The sequence below is a fragment of the Dreissena polymorpha genome, chromosome 1 (assembly GCF_020536995.1).
Source record: "Dreissena polymorpha isolate Duluth1 chromosome 1, UMN_Dpol_1.0, whole genome shotgun sequence".
NCBI lineage: Eukaryota > Metazoa > Mollusca > Bivalvia > Myida > Dreissenidae > Dreissena > Dreissena polymorpha.
The window spans coordinates 46,362,667-46,381,558 of NC_068355.1; the positions used below are offsets into that span (position 1 = coordinate 46,362,667).

Sequence of the window (18,892 nt, forward strand, 5' to 3'; positions counted from 1 at the left end):
TACACAAAGGAAGCCAATCTTGTCGGCGAGAAATTTGTCGCTTTATTGCTTTCAGACAAGAAGCGGCTTTCCTTTGATGACGTCAAACTGTCAATTCACACCGATTGCAAATTTTCGGAAGACTAACTGATTCTTTATTTACAATTCCAGTAAAAAAACACTTGCTAACATTAAAGTTTGGATTAAATTATCAAAATAAAGCAAAAGCGAAGTTGAAAAATATGATTAAATTAATACGCGTCACAATGTTTGTATAGCCTATACAATACTATACAATAATAATTTATGTTCATAATAAATATATATTGACACTTTTCAAAATGAGCTTTTTGTTTTGAAATTAAGCATATTTGATTTTGTTTATTTCAGATCACAAAGAGGCCTCACAAGCGTCTATAGTCTGAAAACATCTATGACAAATGCGCAGGCTGCAGCAATATCCAAAAGTGAAGGGGCTGTGTGTCGGCTATGACTAATGTGTACTTTGCTGCACAACTGTGTTTTTTTGTTATGCACACATGATGATTATAGTAATAAACATATTAAAGCTTCTTTGTTTAGTTTCTTCTTTAACACTACTGTAGCCTATACAACAGGCGGTTCTGAATGCTTTGCTAATACTTTGGCTACAGTTTCTAAAATTTGGCTACAAAAAAATCCAGTTGGCTAAAATGTTGGCTACAGAAATTTTTGGGCCAGGGGGAGCCCTGATAGGTCTCTGGTTCAAATAAGACGTTTTGCGTTAAAAATCAACGAGTTTTCATGACAACAACAACTTTAACAAACATTACTGCGACGACGCCGGGATCGATCTACCTCGATTTTTTTCAAGGACGATCATATAAGTCGAGTAAGAGCGAACAAATAATTTATGTAAGAGTAGTTTATCTTATATAATATTTATGCAACAGGAATCACATTGCAACTTGCGTACTGGTGCGCATCCAATAACGGAAATGAAGCGAAGTTCTTGTTTTAATGGGATCCTACGCATGTCATGTAATGGTGTGATTAAAATTGCCTGATGTTACAAAAGGTGCTTTTAGGACTCATTTCATTTGAAGATATATTTGTGTTTCTTTGCATAATTTGATATGTTGTCTCTGTGTTAAGGTTATAAAAGGTATGTTGTCTTTGTTCTGATGTTATAAGTATTAACTTTTTTTCCAATGTGTTTGTTTTTTGTTTTTTTTTCGACCGCCCGATGGACCATTTTCCAAACAAAAAATGTAAACCAATAAATAAAAAAGTCATGACCTTATTTTGTCAAAAAGTGAAAACCAGCTTAATCTTAATGCAAGTATTACTTGTGGTTGGATATAGATGAAATAAAAAATTACTTTTAAAATGAAATAAGTTTTTATAATTTTCAGAGAGATTTCAAGCAAAAAAATAAATGTTGAAAAAAGAGCTATCTACATTTACTGCATCTAGCTGCATCAAATGTGTAAAATTCTTTGCATTTAAATAACAAAAAGGTTACATTTCATGTCAGTTGGCAGTAAAAACTATGTATCCATTACAAAATTGCTACGTTCTATTTCAAGTTGTGATAAAACCGATGAAGTCATATCTATATACAATACCACAATCAAGTTTATTTACAATCGTGGCAGGTCTTGTGATAGTGATACATTGAGGTGCAATTAAATTGTACATTGCAATATCTTGTGATATTGGTTAGCGCAAAAATGTTAAAATGTGTTTGTCTCTTACACACTGTAGTGTCAGCCAGTTTGTAATGAAATGTAATATAAAAGGAAACATAAGGTCAAATTAGAACCTTTCATGGTTGAGTTATTTTATAGCCAATTTTATGTTATGATTCTAAGAGAATTTATTCTCAGCATTAGAGAACATAATTTCCTCGTACAATAAATTATGTATTATTGATTTTAAGAAGGGATTAATAAATTTCCAAACACACCATCCTGATTAATTGTTCTCAGTCAGTCAGTGTACTAAATGTATGTGTAAAATGTTACTATGTTACATTGAAGTCATGTGGGGGTCAAGGTTACTTTAATATAGAATGCCTCAGGTTGTGGTCTTCTTGTCAAGTGAAACACAGCATGAGGCTGTAATTAGTGTCACTTATACTAACAGCTACATGTATGATGACCACAATTACTGTAAACTATTCTCATGGCTTGTACAAATCATAATCATAACACAGTTGATAAACCATGACACAGTTTAAACATATAGGTGGTGACAGTGCAAACATTATGACCTTGTTTTTCAACTAACCTGAGCATGTAGTGGTCTTGGTGAGCTATTACGGTCAAAATGACCACTTGAGAATACATGGTGTTTAGCTATAAATGTCAATACCGGTATTACTATTTGATATCATTATGCAATGTCATAGGGTTGTTCGTTTCACTTATTCAGTTTACCACTATTAAATGAAGTACAGTGTGTTACCACACTATTAACCCATTTATGCCTAGCGTCTAGAAAAAAGGCCTTGGCAAACAGCGTAGACCCAGATGAGACGTTTTTCTCATCAGGGTCTGCGCTGTTTGCTTAAAGGAATTTCTGTAAGAAATATTCTCAATATAGAAATAAGTATACTATACATCCCTAATTTTGGAAATAAATTGATCCAATTTAGAAGGATGGGAGAATCCGCTAGGCATAAATGGGTTAAATGAAGTAGTGTGTTAAAATATTTTACCACGTATGAACATGATAAAATGTTAATATTGCTAATTATTGCTGGTACAATTGAACGAATTTCAGTAATTATGCTAAGAGTGATTGTAAATCAACATTATCTAGTATATTAAATACACCAGGTCATAATAGCAAACAGTTATTTGACATCTATTAACAAAGTTAATATATAGATATGACAAACAATCTGAAAAGTAATTGCATACTTCGCCTTATTTCTGCCTTACATTTTTTAGCTCGACTATTATATATAAAATATATATTAGTGGAGCTATCCTACTCACCCTGGCGTTGGCGTCTGCGTCAGCGTTAGCGTGCAAATGTTAAAGTTTTCGTACTAACCCAAATATTTTCTTTGTCCCTTGACATATTTCTTTCATATTTTGCATACTTGTTAACCAACATGACCCCAACCTATAAACAAGAGCAGACAACTCTATCAAGCATTTTTTCATAATTATGGCCCCTTTTCCACTTAGAATATGCAGCAAATGGTAAAGTTTTTCGTACTACCCCATTTATTTTCATTGTCCAATGACATATTGCTTTGATATTTTGCATACTTATTTACCAACATCACCCCAACCTATAAACAAGAGAAGACAACTCTATCAAGCATCCTTTGGCATATTGCTTTTATATGTTGCATACTTGTTTACCAACATGACCCCAACCTATAAACAAGAACAGACCACTGCATCAAGCATTTTGACATAATTATGGCCCCTTTTACACTTAGATAATTGAACATTTTGCTTTAATTGCCATCACTTCTTTATTTATGATTACATTTTATTATTACTTTGACAAAACAACACTTACCTGAATACCACAATGGATTCCACCCAAACAATACCCCACACCCCTACCAGAATCCCTTCCCCCCCCATTACCTCACCCCCCCAATTTTTTTTTAAAACATCAGTCTAAATTACCACACCCCATAATATACCCCCCTCTCACCCCCACCGGTCCTACCCCAGCTAACCCCAACCAACCCCCCCACCCCCCCATTTTTTTAAACATCATCTAATTAATTACCACACCCCACATTATACCCCCTCTCACCCCTCTCACCCCCCTACCCCCCCCACCTCCACCCCCCCCAAAAAAAATACAATTTAACATCATGTAATAAATTTACCAGCTCCCCACCTCAGACCCCCCTCGCACCCCCTACCCCCCCACCCCCCCCCCTCCCCCAAGTATTTTTTTAAACATCAGTCGTAATAAGGAGCCCCCACCCCACTTTATACCCCCCTCTCAGCCCCCCCCCTACCGCCACCCCTCCCCCCCCGCCCCCCCAAAAAAAAAAATTATATTTTTTTTTCCTTTTTTTATTTTTGAAAGATGGTCTAATAAATTATTGAATATGAACAATTTCCTCATGATGGCTTACGTTATACTGTCAAGCATTCGAATAGTCAAGCGCGCTGTCTTCTGACAGCTATTGTTTGTATATTGACTGTGTTAGGGTTTATGACCTGTATTAGGATTATCCGGGTAAAGGCCATGATGCTGGTTAGGTTTATTTTGTTCATAATTCAGACTCTGATGTTGAAATGCTAATATTTATAATATATATATATATATATATATATATATATATATATATATATATATATATATATATATATATATATATATATATATATATATATATTTATATATATATACATTTCAAGCTTTTTGGGGGGTTTATGTCTTTGTATTTTTCGTGCTATTATCATATCCTTGTGACACACCTCAAGTTTGTGGTTATACAAAACTAGCAATGTACATTTACAAAGGAAGATCACACATTAATGTAGTGTCTGCCATGATAACTTGCCCTCTGAATATATTTTGTAGTAAGTCAGGCATGCAAAAATAGGCCAGACTGTTCATATTACCAAATTCCAATATTGCTGTCATTCACAAGTAAAAAGACTTGTGTCTCCTCTTGTTAAAAAAAAATCCAATAATTGCAAGAAGACATTGGTATTCGTAATCAACAAAACCATACATACTCAACTATTAAATGAAATGTTTGTGTTGATCTTACCATTTATGAAAAACCTGTAAATATTTTAAACATTTTTGGGAAGAGTTTTATTGTAAATATGTTTGCCTAGTTGTAAACTAATACTTTCCCCTCATTCATAGCATATAATAAGGGATAGCTTGAGTGTGGAAAAGGAGAGATCACAGCTTACATTTTACATTCCTGAATACAGACTTACTGTGCTGATAGTATTCATACATCAATTAATAAGTATCTGGCATATCTGGCATACTCAACTCTATTCATAACAGATACATATTTTCATCTTATAAACGGCATTGAACATATAAGTGGTATTATGAGACCAGTTCTGATTGCAAGCTGTTGTAGTTACAAGGAATGTGTAAGTAGTATATAGTGGTAATGGTAAGCCTGGTCTAGGGAATGTCGGTCAGCTACATCACTGTGATGTTGTGTCATGCATTCTATGGCGCAAAACAAAACATGTCGGAACAGAAATTCGGCTATTATGATGTTCTTAATTATTGCACAAAAACAACAATGTAAAAGCCCATTCAGTTATGCTATGTTCAGTACATGCTCATGTTAATGTCTATTGTGTTGTTTTAATGTTAATAGTTTTGGCTGACACTTTCATTTTGATAGTGAAACAATCATTGAGGATGTAATCTTCTGCATTCTTGGAAAAAAATACAATGCATGCAACATAAAGAGGATAATCACTTGTAATAAATATTTTTACACATCTAACTATTGCATTACATGACATGATGATGTCAAACTCAAATCACATGCTGTAACATGCATAACTATGTATTTGCCTGCTGCAATTACTCAGTCTGCTATTGTTATATTGATTCCCAGTGGAAGAAAATTGTTGCAGACTGAAGAATGAAGGAAACTCTGGAAATTGCATCTTGCAATAGATCAATGTCTGCAATTTGCTGTGATGTGTAGTGATGTACATAACCTGATCATAAAAGTGGCCTGCAGGTGTGGGCTCATCAGTCATGATTATTATGTAAGGCCATTCAACAGGTCTGGGGGAAAGTGTTGTATCTGCTTTCAATTTCTGTAGCAAATACCAGCCTATCAAAAATATGAACAACCTTGCAGAATTAAGCCTGTGCGCTATCAGATGTTATCCTTCTTGAATTGCTGTGAAATATGAAAGCTTGTTACAATTACTGAACCACATCCAACACACATATTCACTAATGATAGGTCACAATGTATAATGTTCACATTATTATTAATGTTGCCTTTGTTAATTACCTGTTGTTCGACATGCTCAAATTTCTATACATACACACAATAATTAATAGGATTGTTACAATTACAAGTCCAAAGTATCTCCTATCAAGTTGTAATAGGTATAGTTGATGTTTCTCTCCATCACCTGTCATGATTCATGTTAATGTTCAGTTCAGACATAAATTGGGATAATGTCTGACTAAACATGCAATTTTAAAATCTACCTTAACAGGGCTTAACAATAAGGCACGTCCGAACGACATTCACTGCCTGTACCTAAGTCAGGGCTAGCCAATGTCCCAGAAACGTGCCCGACCGGTCGTGTGTATTTTGGGCGGGATTATGTGTTCGATATCAATAAACTGCGTTTTAAATAAGCTTTTCAAAGATGCAGAAATCTTAATACAGTATGATCAGATGACAATTAAATCCCAGAGTGAAGTTGGAGACAACAAACGGATCGTATCTCGAAATATATTTGGAACCCCCTGATTGCAATCAAAAAGAGGCGGACAATTCAGAAAATCCCCGGCGGTTTTCCTGGTTAAACACGTCAGTACCTATTTTTAAACGGAATTCCGCTAGATACGGTTTTTGATTGGTTTCCTTGAAGTGACGTGTTTTCTCGATAAAAATACGTTTTAAACTAAAAGCGGGGATCACCCAGGATCGTCTGGGATCGATGAAGGTATAAAATTCGACATTAACGCAAAATTACTATAAAATTATTAGTTATTTATCAATTTTAAATAATTTTAATTTGTTTGATCGATTAGAAGTGTTTTGACAATCTTTTTTACGCAATTCAATTAGCACCTAAGATTTACTTACCATTTGTTGTCAGACAGCAAGCGGCAATCTATGCAAAAAAGGTTTTAACGTTCATGTCGTTGTTTAAGTTTGGCTTTACGGGTGGGGATAGGGGGTTCCTCGGATAAGAAAAGAAAAAGGGAAGGAGGAAAGTAAGAGAAAGTATGAGGGAAAAAAAACAAGGAAATTTCTCCTGAAATGGAGTGAAGATTACAAATAGATGTCTTAAGTAGATGAATATTGAATTCATTAGCATTAGTAAGGCAAGCTAATAAGAATGATTGAATCATAATTGTGCATCTCCACGCACAAGAAAATACAAGTTGAATGATAAATATAAAGGTTTTGATAATACTTGGGTAGGGCACATGAAAGATTGGTCAGGGCTAGTAGGTTCTGCATTTACTAGCCCGAATGGGCTAGTTGAAAAAAAAGTTAGTGTTAAGCCCAGGGTTCGCACAAGGCTTGAAAAGTGCTTGAAAACGAGTCCTAGGCTTGAAAAGCCCTTGAACAAAGGTTGGCCTTGAAAAAGTGCTTGAAAAGTGCTTATTCCATGTAAAAAAAAGCCTTGAAAATGTTTATTTCTGCTCAAAATTACATGTATCATCGCTTTAATTATAATCTTAAATCGTTCTTAAGGGAAATATTACGAAAATTATCATAAATTCCTTCGCGCAAAAAGTTGAGTACGAAATATATAAGTTTCGTACACTATTGAGTACGAAACGTTATGTGTACACGTCACAGATTATGTGTATACGTCAGAGGCTCTCCATTGTGATCAATTTTCGCGAGTGAAAACGCAGCAATGGGGATGTGTCATTTCAAACCAGGGTGGTTAACTTAATATTCCTGGGTACAGAAAACAAATGACATTCAAAAAGCACATTGTCGGGTCTGTATGAAGACCGTTGATGTCAGGGGATGGGGGAAAGCGCTTTGAAAAGCCACGAGAAAGGGGAAACCCACAAAGAAAACATGAAATTGAGAAGCAATGTGTTTGTTTGTAATAACTTTAAAAAGTAAATACATACAGTCAGTACACCAGTTTAGAATCGCCCGGCAAAAACGTTTATTCTTTTTACCACAATAATTTTTTCGGGATTTAGTGTCAATGTGAGAAGATGTAAAAATTAAGGGTAATATTTATTTTGTATGATAACAGGTTAGGTCAGACGGCATATGCAGTTTTTTGTCATAAATAGCCAATTAAAGTTCAACGTTAGGAAAATAATTAAAAATCATTCAGCTTACAGAATTAGTATTTCAAAACATTGTCATAGCATTTGTTTTCAATCAGCAAAAAACTTATTTGAAAATAATAAAGCCTTCTATATCCATATGCACATTTCAAAACATAACTCATTCAATCAGTTCCGGTTAACTTTTTGCTGCATTTTTCCATCCTGTAAGCTATTTACAAAAGATTTCTTGCTAAAACTTTGTTAATTTATTCCTTTACCTAATGTATACCTTAGACACTTATCATTTTGTTTTTATTGGGGCATTATGGAAAATTAAATACAAATTAATCGGAACTGCTGATTATCGGGAACTGGTTGACAAACTGTATGTGAGACTCATTGAGTTAAGGATGGATAACATGTATGTAATAACTAGAAATAACATGTATGAGTTATTGTGGAATAAGTTAAATTTGTTTGAGCAAATAAATGATATTTACTGTGTTAAACTTGCTTGAAAATGCACTTTTTTAAGGAAACTAACCTACGGTTCTCGGCCTTGAAAATGAAAATTTGGCCTTGAAAAGTCCTTGAAAAGTGCTTGAATTTAGGTTTGAGAATTCTGTTTGAACCATGAAGCCCTGCTTAAGTCATGATAGATCAGCTTTTGGTACAGTGTGAATCAACTTATGTTGTCCAAGTGTAGACCAGCAAAAAGGGGAATGGCTGTAGTTGAGATTCTTTTCTTAGTGCATTTGTGTATGTTTGTATGCATTGTAACAATTTCATGATTCGTTCTAAGGATGATCCATGTTTTGGGCTACTTTTGTATGCGATAAATATCCTTGCTTGAATAAGTAGCATCACTAAACATGTATATATTACTCCTTGACTGAATGGCTCAGGCTGCTTGAATGGGTTCTCATGTCATAACATAGTTGCAGGACTGATTCAGCTAGGGATTGGTATGAAAGCCTTTTGTGCTACTCATTTAACCTGCAGATTTAATTAGCTGAACAATGTAAATATTGTCCACATCATTAAGCAAACTTGTTCTCAAGAATGCTAGGTCACAATGTTTCAACACAGATTAAATATTGTTGAGTTTAATGTTCATTCTTGTGAAATATACCCATACTTGAAAATGGGGAAATGCGGGTTGCTCAAGATTTATTGTGTGAATAACTTAATTAGTAACAAGCTGCAAAACTGAAAACATGCTGAAACAATTCAATAATATGCCATATAATCTTTGGCATAATTACTTCCTGATTTTATTTGTTGGAATTCTTATTTTTTCACGTTCAAATATTGAAGGGAAATTTTGTTGGAACTCCTTCCATATTATTTCATATCATAAATACTTGGTTGGCATATGCATTTAAGTCCCAACAATGCAACAAATACCAATATGGTCAAATTTAGAATAAACAATTATGACGACATTGTATAGTTTAATTGAATTATAGTTGTTCAAATTTCATTTAACTCATGTGAGATGAAAGTATTTGATTTAGTGGACACTTTAAAATATAAACACTGTCCACCAAGTCACAGTGTTTGTAAAAACAGTTACCTAATTAATTTGTTTATTCCCACACACATACACAAAGACCGCATTGCTGTTGAAGGTACATTAAGCGATTCAAGAAGGTGAACAACAAGGTGCTGAAGAACTGGTGTCGCCAGATCCTGAAGGGCCTGCTCTACCTGCACACGCGTACACCCCCTGTGATCCACCGCGACCTCAAGTGCGACAACCTCTTCATCACCGGCACGACAGGATCGGTCAAGATTGGCGACCTTGGGTTGGCAACCTTGAAAAACAAGTCCTTCGCAAAGAGTGTCATAGGTAAGCAAGTTTTAGCGATTCCTGCAAATTATTTTATTGGTAGAGTTATGGTTACTTTAGGCAGGTGTATGCACAAACAAAATGAATGCATTATTTAGACGATGGAAGGGGAAAGTCAGTTTTTGTTTGTGGATTCATCTCTTGTAGTTTACGTTAATATTAACGATTTTGTTTCCTCGCAATAGAAACAGGTCATGTCATCCAGTGAGGGCTTCATCGCTGTGAAAAGTATGATATGGTAAGCTTGAAAGGTAAGTGGTCATGAAATAAATATATCAAGACAGAACGGTAAGTAGTCATGAAAGGCAGTCATCAATATATGCCATATCCATATATATGCTGTGTTTTCTGTTTGCAATGTTTGCATTTGTATGAGGCTGATCACGTAAGTTGTGTTATTGACATGTTCTCTTTCAGTTTTTGGCATTATGAAATTTATTAATGAACATGTTATCTTTCTGTTTTTAGCTTTATACATGTATTTATGAACACTGTTTTATGTTTGCAAGACTAATGTTTGTTGCTTCATGTATTTCTCTTAAGATTTTCTTGCCAACCATTTTGTAAATTGTTCATTTTGATGTTAGTTATGTTAGCTGAAAGCTCATTTTTTATGTATGTACATTAACAGGTAAAAAGGTATGTAGTGTTTTCTTAAATTTTTCTGAAACTGACATGTTTTTGGTTTCAGTGATATTATTTTCATGTGGTTTAGCAAGACATACAGTGAGAGTTAATATGTTTTTTAGATTTTCATATCAATAAAAAAATGTCATGAGCTTTAAACATTTTTACCATAATGATACAGTATATACTTGACGTATCTTCTTGTAACCAAGTTATTTTCAGTATTGGCTTGGTAAGTTATTTATGTCTCATTTGATATTGAATTATCCCTGTGTAGATGTATGGATCATGTATCATCAAATGTGTATTCAGATTAAATCTTTCGGTGTCAAATGTTTATAAATTCTACAATTATCATCATATTTTATTTATGATAGTGTAGGAATAATAATAAATGTTAAGTTTGTTTTGACCTCTTGCAGTATGTCTTATTAAACCACATGTGTGCTTGTCTTCCTACATCATAATCATTAACCGGTGTTTCCTGGTTTTCCCTTGCAGTGCGTGCCCGAACAAAGACTCTCCAGGTCTTATTGTAAATTTAAGGTACTCCTGAGTTTATGGCCCCTGAAATGTATGAGGAACATTACGACGAGAGCGTCGACGTGTACGCGTTCGGCATGTGCATGCTGGAAATGGCCACCTCGGAATATCCGTACAAGGAGTGCACTAACGCTGCACAAATCTATAAGAAAGTCACCAGTGTAAGTGTCTGGGTGTTGAACATTTTTATCCTGTTTTGAAAAGATTGAAAGTCATCAAAGAGTAGTTCTCCAATGCATATTAAAAGATCATAAAAAGTACTTGTTCACAGATTTCAATTGTCTTTCCATAAAAAACCCTGTCATCTTTCAATTGTAATATTAATAAGATGTTTAAACTTCTTTATATGCTATGTGTCACTCTTATTACATTTCTGATTTTGATATTAAATAAATTGCATGTGATTTAATTGAGATTGTGCATTCTTACTCAACAGTAGCAAAGATTTGCACTGGAAAACTGCCTCAATATTGGTTTGCCAACTTTTACAAAATTAGATCTATTGAACATTGACTTTGTTGCCTTTTAGGTAAGATTATCTCAAAGCTGTACAAAATTTAATCTTAAAGGCAGAGCTGTTTTTATGTCCCCCACTATAGTAGTGGGGGACTTAATGTTTTTGCCCTGTCTGTTGGTTGGTCTGTTGGTCTGTTGGTTGGTTTGCGCCAACTTTAACATTTTGCAATAACTTTTGCTATATTGAATATAGCAACTTGATATTTGGCATTCATGTGTATCTCATGGAGCTGCACATTTTGAGTGGTGAAAGGTCAAGGTCATCCTTCAAGGTCAGAGGTCAAATATATGTGGCCCAAATCGCTCATTTTATGAATACTTTTGCAATATTGAAGATAGCAACTTGATATTTGGCATGCATGTGTATCTCATGGAGCTGCACATTTTGAGTGGTGAAAGGTCAAGGTCATCCTTCAAGGTCAGAGGTCAAATATATGTGGCCTAAAACGCTTATTTTATGAATACTTTTGCAATATTGAAGATAGCAACTTGATATTTGGCATGCATGTGTAACTTATGGAGCTGCACATTTTGAGTGGTGAAAGGTCAAGGTCATCCTTCAAGGTCAGAGGTCAAATATATGTAACCCAAATAGCTTATTTTATGAATACTTTTGCAATATTGAAGATAGCAACTTGATATTTGGCATGCATGTGTATCTCATGGAGCTGCACATTTTGAGTGGTGAAAGGTCAAGGTCATCCTTCTAGGTCAAATATATGGGTCAAAATTGCTCATGTATTGTAACTTCTGCAATATTGAAGCTAGCAATTTTATATTTGACATGCATGTGTATCTCATGGAGCTGCACATTTTGAGTGGTGAAGGGTCAAGGTCATCCTTCAAGGTCATACGTCATATAGGGGGACATTGTGTTTCACATACACATCTTGTTGGCTTTGCATTTAAAAAGTTCACACTGGTTGTGTCAGTTAATAGAGTTTTGGGGACAGATCACATTTGCAGGCAAATACCATTGTTTTGTGTGGGTGTGTGGGGGGGGGTATACATTAAAATTTTTTTAATAAGCTTCTATTGTGGATACACAATGATTTTGTCTGATCATTTTTTATATAAAGTGAACCAACCTGTTATGTCAAGTTCAAATTGTTGAGATTATTTTAATGTTCAATGCAATACAAACTTAAAACACACAAAAAAACATGGTGAGCAATAGTTTTGTTTGTAGATGTATGTTGTTTTAGTTGCATCTGCTATTTATTTTAATTTTGGCATATTTTAAGGCAACCTCTGGTGAATTAAATTAAGTTTTAGCACCAGTATGCCAGAATATTGTCGATGTTTTAACTGCATATTGAACTATGATAGACACGCATTTATGGTTATTTTATCAAAATATAAGTATTCTGAGGAATTTGTTATGCAATTAAAAAGTTTCATCCATATTGAATGGCTTCCTTTCCTTTAGTTCTGCTAGATCTATAAATCCTTTAAGATACATTCAAGATGGCAATTTTAACATTGACAAACAGTTCAATAAGGTGTTATGTAGACTGTAGCATGTGACCTTGTCCTGGCGTTTATTGATTTGTAGGTTTTGTTGTTCACCTTTTGCAGGGAGTGCTGCCAGAAGCATTTGCCAAGGTAGAAAATGCTGAGATCAAAGAGATTATAGAGGGTTGTATTAAGAACAAGAAAGGACAGAGGTAAACACATACAATACACAATTAAGTATTAATTATTATGACAGTCTGTATATATTCTCCTATGGTAAATATAAAACTATATATGAAACTCTCCTTACTGATAAATGTGCAGGAGTGAGCAACAAGGTCAGAGCAAAAAACTTTTGCGAAATACTAAATAAACTTGTGTATAAAAATAAAATCGTTGGACCATCTATTAGAAATAATTTAGCATCTATTTAAACAAACAGATTGACACAATTTCAGAATGCTCAAACTCAATATTTCCCTGAATTTTTAGAACTGTTCTGGTACTGCAATCATTGCACGAAATTCTTACAAATTGCAGCCAGCCAGAATTTCCCAGCTTGCTATTGATCATTTGCCTCTTGCAGTGTATAACATTCCACAGATTTTTCTTGATTTATGTTGATATGACAGGGCTGTTACTGAAAATTATTGCAGTTGTGTAATACATCATGTCATAGCGGTGTGAAATGACATTCTCTTTTCATGAAGTGATTCATGGTCCAGTTTCACATTAATCATCAAATTTCTTTTTGAGATAAAGAGGCTGATAATCTGCATGTTATCTCTCATATACAAGTTAGAACCATCCCGCATTGATTTACCCCCTTTTATGTAGGGTCTTTGGATGATTATGGTTATCATTTATGTCACGTTTTTATACCACCACAAATGAAGTTGTATCTAGATGATGTGTAGGTCAAGTATGAACATGGGCCATGCTGGGTCGAAAACTAGGTCACAGGGTCAAGTAGTGGGTTTTAAACATTGAGCATGGTGTCTGCTGTTTTTTGTGAAGACGACATGCAAAATATTCTGTGTCAATAGGGCATGTTGGGGTATTCGTCACGTCTGTGACAAAGCTCTAGTTGAATCAGTTTTGAAGTCAGCTATTCTATGTTTTTGTCTATTCTTTGTTTTTCATGCATATTAAGTAAGTTTGGGAAATGGTCCGCTGTTTAAGTAGTGTGCTTAGGTTATGGTTATAGTAATTTGTGTGGCAACACAATTTCAATATTATTTTCTCTGTCGGTTTATTACAGAATAAGAAGCCTGACTGTTGCATTGCACTGCCACACATATGGTGCTTTATTTATTGCCTGTCCTATGATATAAGCACTATTGGGAGAATTTCTTCCTACTCTAATTTGATTATGCCGAGATTTAACAGTCAATAGTTATTAGTCTCAAGATTTCTTAGCATATTCTCCATTAGTTACATGATATCAAGTAGAAATAATTGATGGATTTTCATAGTGTGTAGTCAATCAGGTTTTGTCACCATTTCTATATATTTTGTCATCTACTTAAGTAGGCACTTTAAATAAAGTGATAAAAAGCTGTTTAATGCAGACATGGTCATGTAGTCTGCTGACTGACTACTAAACATAGCTGTCTACAGCAAGGGTAATACAACTTGCGAGAAACCAATGTCCAGTTTCTTGTACTGTGAGTGATGAATGTTTGAAGCAAAGTGATTCAAAGGTGTTAGTTTATCTAGTGCCATGATTATTTACAAAATACACAGATGAACTGGTGTGTGTTAACTAAGAAGAAATAAAAAGATACCATTTAGGGATACAATTACAAATGAAGTTTGGAAAGAAGTAAAAATCCATGAAACACGATTTTCTTACCCATATTATACCTTGACTTGTGACTAGTTTTCTAAAGCCAAAAGAGGAAAAAGGGAGGATTGTTATTTAAAAAATGGGCAAAGTCTAATGTTGTGAAAGAAATTCTGATAATTCTAAGTAATAGTTAGTAAAGTACACATGCTTAAATGTGAAAATACACATGCTTAAATGTGAAAAAACACATGCTTAAATGTGAAAATACACATGCTTAAATGTGAAAATACACATGCTTAAATGTGAAAATACACATGCTTAAATGTGTAAGTTTTGACTAACAGATAAGTTCTGAATTATGAAGCGTATTAAAATCACATCTGATCAGTTGTTTAATTGTTATGTAGAAGTCTATATCAAATGTACTGGCATTTTTAGCTTGGCTGTTTTTGAAGAAAACCTGAGGTATTGTCATAGCCAGCTTGTGCAAAATTGGAGTAGGGACTGACTGATTTTTTATGTCTAGGTTTGAGGTGCGAGAGCTACTGCAGAACGACTTTTTCCTGGAGGACACGGGTCTACATGTGGAACAGGTCGGCACAGATGATGATGAGCAGAACGATGTAATACAGCTACGACTTCGTGTCGTTGACCCTAAGTAAGGCTTATTGGCTGTTTGAAGTAGACAAATGTTGGCTTTCTGGTTGAGAAGGATTTATGTGAACCCAGCTCTCTGAAAAGTACGCTTAAAAGGATCGTTTCACAGCTTTGGGCAGATATTGAAGTTTGTCATTAAATGCTTTATATATATAAACTAAACTAAAACTCCATTAAAAAACAAAAATAAAATAAAAGAAAGAAAAAAAGGAACCCTCAACTGGGCTCGAACCACTGAGTAAAAATCTAATGCTTAGACCACTCGGCCATCTGTGCTCATACAATGAGTGATGTATTTAATTGTATACTTTATATAAGCAATCCTGGTAGTGTCACAAAATATAACGACAACAACAGGAATCTCCAAATTATTAAATAGTTTTGCGTTGTAACGCTTCATAATTTTCAGGTTGTTAAATCGTCAAAAGATGCATATAATGGATATTTTAGAGCATAGTCAATGTTCAGTATAACTGTTTGCTCACAAATATCATAACCACAACAAATATTTGGGAGTCAGAACCATTTTTTTTTTTGTCATTTTACCAAAATGTGAAAAGGTCCCTTTAAGGCATGTGCCTATAGTGTGGTCCTGATTAACCTGTGCAGTCAGCAAAAGCTTATCTGGAACTATTTTTTCTGCACTGATTGAATTTTTGGGACTTCATTTAAACGAAAAACTCCATATAAGAGGAATTTGCAGCGTATTTTGCCATGAGAACTATTAACAACTTAGTTACCAATGTTAATTTTGTTTCCACAAAACCTAAATGGACATTAATATTTAGCTCGGCTGTTTTTCGGAGAAAACCCGAGGTATTGTCATAGCCAGCTCGTCGTCCGCTGTCCGCGTCGTGCTAAAACCTTAATATTTTATGGTTTTGAACATTGCCTCTAAAATCAAAGTGCTTCTACCTACAGCTTTCAAACTTCACATGTAGCTGCACCTAAAATGAGTTCTACACGCCACACCCATTTTTGGGTCTCTAGGTCTAAGGTCAAGGTCACAGTTACCTCTAAAAAAAATAAATAAGACAAGCTTTCTCAGCCGAGTGTGGCACCCATTATGCGGTGCTCTTCTTTATGAACGCTATGTGTGCTTATTTTTTTTTGAAACCTATGTGCAAGTTTGATTTCCATAAAAACTAGCTGCAGCTTATTATCTTTGAAACCAATATGTTACTTGATTGTGACATGACATAAGTATGATTTTGGTGGGAATTTCATCATATGTACTGTGAGCAAGATCAGTTTAAAAATGTTGACTACATGGGATGTATTGAACATTTCAGGGGTTATTCAGCTTATACAACAGAGGCCAATCAGAGGCTATTACACAATTCCAAAAAGTAACATATTTTGCACAATTTTGAGAAGAAATCACAATTCCCTTGTTTAATGTGTCTACATTACTGTATAATATGGTTAAAATAGATATTTTGCTTATTTTGTGGATACCGTACTATCTTGATTATAAGTCAATATGACTATAAGATAGTGTCACAACTCTTTTATTAACTTTGTTGCTTTTTATGCTCCCCATATATATATATATGGGGAGCATATAGTTGCCAGTTTGTCCTTCCGCACTTCCGTACGAACTAAATTCTTGTCCGGAGCATAACTCTTAATCTACTGAAGGGATTTACTTGAAACTTTAAATATAAACAGATGGCAAGTAGGAAAAGTGCAGTGACTAAGAACAATAACTCTATCTACCTTAGTTTTTGAATTATCTCCCTTTATTTAATTTCAAAGTAAATTTTTGTCCGGAGCAAAGCTCTAAATCTACTAATGGGATTTACTTGAAACTTGAAATATAAACAGATGGCAAGTAGGAGAAGTGCAGTGACTAAGAACCATAACTCTATCTACCTAAGTTTTTGAATTATTTCCCTTTATTTAATTTCAAAGTAAATTTTTGTCCAGAGCATAACTCTAAATCTACTGAAGGGATTTACTTGAAACTTGAAATATAAACAGATGGCAAGTAGAAAAAGTGCAGTGACTAAGAACCATAACCATAGACCTCTACCTTTTGATGACGTTTGAGGTCACTGGGGTCAAGGTCAAGGTCACCAAGGCTAATAATAGACTTTTGTTACAGTTTCTCATAGCACCTTCAATACTTTACTGATCTCTTTCATATTTGGCATGTAGATACCTTGCATGGACCTTTACCTTTTATTGACGTTTGATGTCACTGGGGTCAAGGTCACCAAGGCTAATATTAGATTTTTCCGTCACACTTTTGTTACAGTTTCCCATACCACCTTCAATACTCTTTCATATTTGGCATGTAGATACCTTGCATGGGCCTCTACCTTTTGATGACGTTTGAGGTCACTGGGGTCAAGGTCAAGGTCACCAAGGCTAATAATAGATTTTTCCGTCACACTTTTGTAACAGTTTCTCATAGCACCTTCAATACTTTACCGATCTCTTTCATATTTGGCATGTAGGTACCTTGCATGAGCCTCTACCTTTTATTGACGTTTGATGTCACTGGGGTCAAGGTCACCAAGGCTAAAAATAGATTTTTCCATCACACTTTTGTTACAGTTTCTCATACTATCTTCAATACTCTCATATTTGGCATGTAGATACCTTGCATGGACCTCTACCTTTTGATGACGTTTGAAGTCACTGGGGTCAAGGTCACCAAGGCTAATAATAGATTTTTCCGTCACACTTTTGTTACAGTTTCTCATAGCACCTTCAATAGTTTACCGATCTCTTTCATATTTGGCATGTAGGTACCTTGCATGGACCTCTACCTTTTGATGACGTTTGAGGTCACTGGGGTCAAGGTCACAAAGGCTTTTAATAGATTTTTTCATCACACTTTTGTTACAGTTTCTCATACCACCTTCAATACTCTTTCATATTTGGCATGTAGATACTTTGCATGGACCTCTACCTTTTGATGATGTATGAGGTCACTGGGGTCAAGGTCACCAAAGCTAATTATAGATTTTCCTTCACACTTTTGGTACAGTTTCTCATAGCGCCTTCAATATTTGACCGATCTCTAATATATTTGGCATGTTGGTACCTTGCATGGACCTCTACCTTTTGATGAGGTTTGAGGTCACTGGGGTCAAGGTCAAGGTCTGAGGCTAATATTAGATTTTCTCAAGGTCTCACTTTTTTCCACACAATTAACCCATAAATGGACAAAGTATCATTGGGGAGCATCCATCAGTTTTGCTGATATCCTTGTTGTATTGGCTTTAGCGTAAGATAGGGAAGAAATTCAACATAAAATCACTCGTAATTTTTTTTTTAAATAACCTAATAATTATCACTTCATTTATCTCTCTATTATTTGACTTAATATTAAATCTTGTTTTTTGTGCTTTACTGAACATTACATTCACACTTATGTAGTGCGACAAACAATGCCAGACTATGAATCAAATGCTCCTCCATAATGTTAACACGCAGTCAGCTCAGGCAGCCAAATGCACGCTGTCCACATGGAGGTGTATACAATAATTGTTCATTTCATGGATCTATAC

At 34.8% G+C, this 18,892-nt stretch overlaps 1 protein-coding gene across 7 annotated transcripts in view; it reads left to right on the forward strand.

The window, feature by feature from the left end:
- The window catches only part of LOC127865071 (serine/threonine-protein kinase WNK1-like), a 78,567-nt gene that overhangs the window by 16,048 nt on the left and 43,627 nt on the right, over positions 1-18,892 (forward strand). For 6 of the 7 annotated variants that reach the window (XM_052404947.1, XM_052404942.1, XM_052404948.1 and 3 more), the window contains 5 exons: positions 9,564-9,784; positions 10,958-11,115; positions 13,049-13,137; positions 15,241-15,372; positions 16,664-16,720. In XM_052404947.1, coding sequence (XP_052260907.1) covers positions 9,564-9,784; positions 10,958-11,115; positions 13,049-13,137; positions 15,241-15,372; positions 16,664-16,720 — 657 coding nt within the window. The remainder of the gene's footprint in view (positions 1-9,563; positions 9,785-10,957; positions 11,116-13,048; positions 13,138-15,240; positions 15,373-16,663; positions 16,721-18,892) is intronic. The other variant, XM_052404944.1, reaches the window with a different exon arrangement.